This window comes from Barbatula barbatula, assembly GCF_947034865.1.
Source record: "Barbatula barbatula genome assembly, chromosome: 5".
NCBI lineage: Eukaryota > Metazoa > Chordata > Actinopteri > Cypriniformes > Nemacheilidae > Barbatula > Barbatula barbatula.
The window spans coordinates 9,483,883-9,491,258 of NC_136769.1; the positions used below are offsets into that span (position 1 = coordinate 9,483,883).

Consider the following 7,376-nt stretch of genomic DNA (forward strand, 5'->3'; position numbering starts at 1 on the left):
AAAAACAGAATAATGTACACAGGGGTTGAACTAGCCTTCATGAAGGTGAATAAACAGAATAACAGAAGGTGAGTAAATAATAATAATAATTAATAATAATGACTTTTTATTTTTTAGATATCTATCCCTTTAAGATGAAAACAACTAGTTATATTGTGTATAAGATGTATATGTGTATATGTTTTAAACGGTCACACATAGTCCAGTCACACTATCAAGTTTAACGTCTTCGGAGCGAATGGGACAGAATACTTGCGCGACACCTGGTGGCCAAATGTAGAGCTGCATACATTCCGCTACTAGTAGACCCATTATAGAAGTTTGACGATGTGCTCATTTTGTAATCAATCATTTTCTTGGGATAGAATGTAAAAATATGTACATTCATAGACTGCTTTAATTTAAAGAAACAGTGTGAAAGATTACACCAAACATCCTATACCAGCATTTATTTTGAACAATTCCAGACTTTTTACAAAGTGCAGTTCCTATATACATATATACAAATATATAAATGACTGAAAAATCTTTCAGTATTTGCTTTAGTTCACAATAAATTACTTTTTTCTAAAAGAATGAAACATAAGAAAAAGTGCGACCACACTAATCCATGTTTTTATCTGCATCTTTCCATTGAATTTAGCAGGTACATAACCGGCAGCAGTTTGCGTGTGTCTCACCCATAGAAGCTGTGTAAAACAGTTTAGACTTAAGGTTTATTCTGAGGAAAATATTTTAAAAACAGAAAATATCAAAAGTATGAACACTAGATGCCATCAAATAGATGCCATTTTGTTTTCTGGCACCAGTCACACAGGAATGAACGTACACAGCTCTGAAAATATGCAAAACAAACACTCACTTGTACATACACACCTAGGTGTGGACTAAGCTGTGAACAGCTCACCTGTTAACACACCTTCTTATCAGGGGGTATAGCTCAGTGGTAGAGCATTTGACTGCAGATCAAGAGGTCCCCGGTTCAAATCCGAGTGCCCCCTTTTTACTAGAATAGTTTAAAGTAAGTTTTATAACAGGCTTTGCAAACAAAGCTTAGAGCTGGGTTTATCAACACCAGTCCTTATGTCACGAGACTATTTGGCCTTGGAATATTTTTGTTTTAGTATTAGTATTTGTCTTTATTAAAGACTCATAAATACACAACAGGTTAATTCTACTGACTATAAAAGTGGACAATATAGAAATGGTTCATTTAAACTATAATAACTGTAGAACCTCTGACTAAAGGCTTCTTTTGTTATTTCTAGTACCTTTATTTTTCCAAAATATGTGTAATGGCAGACCAGATAATACTAGAAATAAGACAAAATACATCTCCCTAGTTTGCCAAGCTCTAGTTTCCTTTGGTCTTAAATCAAATTACTTGTAGCTTAAAGCGTTGGTGTAGTATACTATGATATGCACTTCATGTCATGACATAAACTGTTTTGAATAGTTTGTAAGTCTTGAACTATTCTACATAACTACATAATCAGTCTTGAATTCATATAAATACAGGAAGCAGAGAGTATCGTTTTGATATAGCATGTTTCCTCGTGCTTATTGTAATGTGAAACCGCTGGGCATTTCAACACTCAAGGAAGTATGTCTTCGTGGAAATATGATGGAGTGCTCAGACATCCTGAAAGGTTGCCTGTTTCAGCTTTGTTGATAAACACCATTATGAGGGTTAGAGGTTTCATTTTTTTGTTCTTCCCTTTTTATGAGTTGAGAACAAAACTAGGGGCATCTGGATTTGAACCAGGGACCTCTTGATCTGCAGTCAAATGCTCTACCACTGAGCAGACAGTGTTTATTCCAGAACATTGTGTACATGTAATGGATGTTTATATATATGTGACCGAGGGTTCATTTTCCAGGCAAAGGAGAAAGAGTTGAATCCTTGTTCCTGCTGTGGAGGTTCTTCGGCATTGGTCTCAAAGCCTTTTTGAATTGTGCCAACTTGACAGAATACTTGACTCACTCGTATCCACCTGGGGTTTCACCTCTCTTACAATTGCTGAGAATCTGGTTGTAGGTTAGTAAAGATAAGGATGCAAAAGCCAAACTTTTGGAGCCAGAGTTTGCTCAAGCTAAACCCAAACATCTGGATAACGTCCAGTTTCATACAGTGACCCTGTGAATGTCCTTACTAAACAATTCATTGTTTGCTTAAAAATATTGTATGGGGTATTAAGTTTGTGTAGCCTATGTATTTTTGTTGTAAAATTTAACACACCTGGTCAAGACTTGACCCAGCAAGAGCAGAAAATATGTAGGACATTGGTTACGGAAGTTAATGGGAAAGTTCACCCAAAAAATAAAATGATGTCATAAATTATTCCACCTTAGGTTGTTCAAAACCTGTAAAACAAATTCTGTTGAACACAAGGAAGTATAAATGGAAGAATGTTAGCAACTGAGATTTCCTTAATTCTTCAAAATATTTTCAACAGAACGAAAAATTATTCAATAATTACTTCTACTATGGTAGTCAATGGTGCACCATAAATCTCAGTCGCTAACATCCTTCCAAATATGTATTTTCAATTTCAACCGAACAGATTTATACAGACTTGAGGGTGAGTTGCTTGTGACAGAAGTTTCAATTTAGCTTGAAATGGTTCCCAGATTGGGCGCTTTGACCCTACCCTAACAAAAGTAGTAAATTGAACTCACGTTGGATATATCTGAGATTTTGTGGTTGAGTTATGCACCAACGCATATTTTGATGCATATAAGGATAGAGGTATCCTTTCAATAATCTACACAGCAGAATATGAATATCTATATTATTGTGCACGTTGAATGATATCATTCTCCAGGGGGCGCCAATAACTCATGTCAACTCAAGATTACAATTCGTTTTTTGATTGCCTCTTGTTCAAAATGCCATTACACACAATGTTAAAAACCTAGGCCGTTTGCAAAACAAAACCAATCCTTCATGCAGGCCAGTCTATGTTAGGCCTTAAGTACCCATTACCAGAGCATGTGTATTAGCATACCAGTCTACTAGGGAGGGCACAGTTTATCATTTGAATGGCAAGAGAAGTCGACCACTATTTGATCTGATAGGCCTAATAGTCAAATCCCAGACCAGAAGCTGTTTAAAGGGTGTAAAGTGTTCTGTGTCGTCCTCACTCACTCTACTGCCTAAAACCTTTTTGAGAATCAATTTATGTGTACATATTACTTCTGATATATGTTTTTAACAACCACGAGACACAGGTTTTTAGTAGAGATTTATATTTGTACAAAACTCTTTTTGTACAAAATTATATACGAAAACATACCGTGTCAAGGCTACTTTCAAAAATATAATACTTCAACACTTTGTTCCTTTCGGCATGCAAACAACATACACACACATCAATTCCCTTTAAATACTTCAAGTAATGCTTGGTCAACTGTCTATAGACAATTACTCCACTTGTGAAGCGGAGCTGTCTGTAAAGCCATTTGCTGAATGAAACCAGAGGCCAATGCTTAACAGCGGCATCAACACATGGTCATCATGATCAGGTCAGATCATTTAAGTTAATTTCAGAAAACTGTAATGTAAACATGTCATGTAAAAATATGGACCTCTAGAACGGAGTCATGTGATACACACACATACACACAAACGTGTCTACACACAAACAGTACACATTCTCACACACGTGCAGGGTTTCCATGCTTCATCCAGTATCCAGAGTTCAGAATTGAGGTGACGGTGGATAATGCATGTTCTTCCAGGGTTTAGTATGTACCCGGAGCAGGGTGCTGTGCAGGAGGAGGCACTGAGAGTTGGGTAAAAGTTTAAGTGGGCCTCATCTCTCTTTCAACAGTTTAAGCGGTTTAAGAAAAAGCACAGACGGCGGACTAGTTTGCCAAAACACGGGAACGCATCCAATCCAAACTTGCAGGTAAACTGCAATGTGAATGAGAAAAATATGTGTCGGTTAGATTCTGATTAAAACACTTGTGTTTACTGTATATATTGACATATACACCAATATAATCTTTGAAACACACATACCCCTCTCCAGTGAGAGCGCAGCAGCCCTGGACATGCCAGGCGCGGGCGTTGAGCGAGCTGAGCGTTAAGCACTGCGAAATCTCTGCGGCCGTCATGCTGTTTTTCATATCTTGCTTATTTGCCAAAACCAGCACAGAAGCATTCTGTAGATCCTATGTAGATGATAAAAAAGCAGAACAAACCAGAAAGATCTGAAGTTATGTAATCAGTTAGGATCACACACATAGCAACAGCATTAAAACCTTAACATTCAATATTCTTAGTAATAAACATTATTGTCCAAGCTGCTGACTAAGCAAACTAACCTCATGTGCAAGCATGCGATGCAGTTCTTCCTTATTGACTGTCAATCGCTCACGATCAGTGCTGTCAACCACCATAATGACAATCTGTTACATTTAGAGAGAGATACATATTGTTTATGAACTCGCTTAGACTGACACCATAGTGACCATGACCAAGATAACATTATAAAGGCAACGTGCATGCAAATATTCTCACACATTATTGTATCTACACGGCTCAGAGATAGGGAGACATGACAGGTACAGCCATCAGTAGTGTTTTACATTTCACATCAGCAAACGTACACAGGTTAAAGATACACACCTCTGTGTTACAGTAATACGAGTTCCAGGTAGCTCTGAGACTATCTTGGCCACCGATGTCCCAGACGAGAAAGCGTGTTTTCTTCACAGAGATCTCCTCTACATTACTGCCAATTGTAGGAGTAGTCTGTACAGCCTCTTTAGTTAAACTAGACAGAACAAGAGAAAACATTTGGTTTATACAGCACAGTGGGAAGACAAATGACAACCTGACATTGTTCACGTAGTAAAACGGAACATATTGTAATTTTGCACTGCTCACGTTCACTTACAATTGGTAGAGAATGGTTGTCTTTCCAGCGTTGTCCAAACCAACGATAATTACTTTGTGTTCTAAAAAGGAATAAAGGGGCATGTTAGTGAAAACAATGGGTTTTTTATTTATTTATGTATGACTGTGTTGATCAACTTTTAAATCCACACCACAGACTTTGAGTTTCAACAAGTACAGAGAAGTTGGGTACACAAAGTGTAGAATGTCAACAGATAAGTAGAAATCTTTTGCTCTTTGAACCAAGATGACTAAATGGCATACTTATCTGAGGTGTGATAGAACAGAACATTCGAAAACAGACTTACATAAACACTGAATGAAGTGGTACAGTGTTATCAACTATGAAATCAATTTAAAGGCCACGGTGTAAGCTAGCTAAAGCCGTGGTTCTCAAACTGGGGGGTCCGGGGGCACATCATTTGAAGCATCTTATGAAGTATAGAAATTTATACATCCGAAAAATGAGCTCACCCACCACAAATATTGCTGTTCCAGCATTGCATAACTGATTATGTTTTTGGTCTTTTTTGGGGGGCCCGCAAAGTGATGCACCCTAAACAAAGGGGGCCTCACAAAAAAAAAGTTTGAAAAACACTGAGCTAAAGTGTACAGCTTAACATATTGCTTGTCCATAATCCATAACAAAACCACTTAACAAAAAATAATAATCGAGAATAAACCCTTTGCTTAAATAAAAGCACAGCTCAGTTTTAACACAATATAAAAACAGATACACATGCTTTTCCCAGTCTTACCTCTATCCCCGAACACAGTCATCAGTTTGGCGAACAGCAGTCCCATTTCCGACAACAAACAGTTCAACGGTCTTGCTTCTCGATCGCGTTTTCCTCTGAATTTACTCGACAGGCTCCTTTAAAATACGTTAACAGAAACGTTACCGGTAAACAATAGATCAGCGATGCATCAAACGACAGTGGCCGTTGTCTTGTTACTCCGTGTCAGATAATTCGTGTCTAATGTCGTGAGTCGTAACTTGAGTGCTGGTTATTTAATACACTAAGAGCGGTTTTATCAACCCGATGCTCTATTATAAAATCGGGCCGTAATACGGAATCTCGTCGTGTTTATGGTGGGAGTGTGTATCTTTAAACGACGAGTAATGACGTAATGCACGCGTCACGCGTTTCGGGATCAGCCGAAACGACGGCCCTTATTGGACGCCTGCGGTAATGACGCAAATTTTCGCACCTTTTTGTCCGCATTTGGATCGGGGCGGAGCTCGGATTGGCGTGTCGTTTCTGCGTGGGGTTTTATTTTCACATTTCCAGGGGAATTTGAAAGTACGTTAAACGGAAGACTAATAGAAGCAGAGCAAAAGTAAAAGCGAACCACTGGTATTCCCGGGAATGTCCTCAGGTTCACACGATTGCAAAGTCCACCCCCTCTTTTATATTCGACTATCTTTATACAACAAAATAAAATATATTCTATAGGAACCTGTGGATCTCCAAACTCTTTGTGTGATATCAATATATACTATTCTAATCTCAGTTACCTCCCTGGTTCTTTATTGATCATTATTATTCAAGTCATTCATGGAAACACGTGATTTGAATACTCGGAATGTTATGTATTGTGTTCACTTCACTGTTATTGTTCCTTTTGAATGATCTGATCAGACCATGATGCATTTCCGGTAAGTTATTTTCTGTCTATGTCATGCTTAAGTCCTGAGCTGAATCAGGCTTCAAACCCACACCTAAGCACTGTTTTCCATTAGCAGTTTTCTTACAAGTTAAATATCCAGATTGACCCGAATTCTAGAAAATCTGCTACAGGAAGTGCAGAAACGTGCAATGTGCAGGGCGGATGTACATACACGAGTGTGGTAAAATGTTATTCAGACATCTGTGAAGGTTTATTTTCTGTGGTCTCCATTTATGTATTCATCATGTCACACCTGTTAAAAAGTGTTACTGATTCAACAATAGATGTGTGTCTTATGTGTGTTACTCAAGAAAAAGTATGGCAACACTTATGATTTATGTACAGTAGTTTCCAGACATAGTTGAATACTTTGATACTCATTAAATATGGTGTTATATGTTACATGTTTTATTTAAATATATATATATATATATATATATATATATATATATATATATAATTATGTAACCAAATGTTAATATTAACGTTCCTGTATAAGGTATATTTCACAGACACAAACTTTCTGTCGATTCTGGGATTTGACTGTAAACCAGGATTGACCCCATAAATAAGAGGCGATAAACCTCTTTAGATTTCTCTCTCACACCCCATTGTCTGTTTCCTGCATTGTTTCCTTGACCCTTTCTTTTTGTTTTCTGCCTGACCCCCCACCACCAGATATCATTCTCACTCTTTCTTCCCATCACTTCACACTCTTTACCCTCAATTTCACCACTCCAGCATCTCTTCGTCTCATGTTTCCCAAAAGACATTTGTGTATCTCTTTATCTTTCTGTCTACA

General features: G+C 37.7%; 1 protein-coding gene across 1 annotated transcript; it reads right to left on the reverse strand.

The window, feature by feature from the left end:
* Positions 1–2,801: 2,801 nt before the first annotated feature.
* On the reverse strand, positions 2,802–6,095 carry arl5c (ADP-ribosylation factor-like 5C). The gene is made up of 6 exons (XM_079456131.1): positions 5,662–6,095; positions 4,905–4,965; positions 4,634–4,781; positions 4,330–4,413; positions 4,025–4,176; positions 2,802–3,916 (listed from the first exon to the last, which is right to left on the reverse strand). Exons 1-6 carry the CDS (start codon positions 5,705–5,707, stop codon positions 3,868–3,870), a joined length of 540 nt encoding a protein of 179 aa, XP_079312257.1. The 5' UTR covers positions 5,708–6,095; the 3' UTR covers positions 2,802–3,867.
* Positions 6,096–7,376: the final 1,281 nt, after the last annotated feature.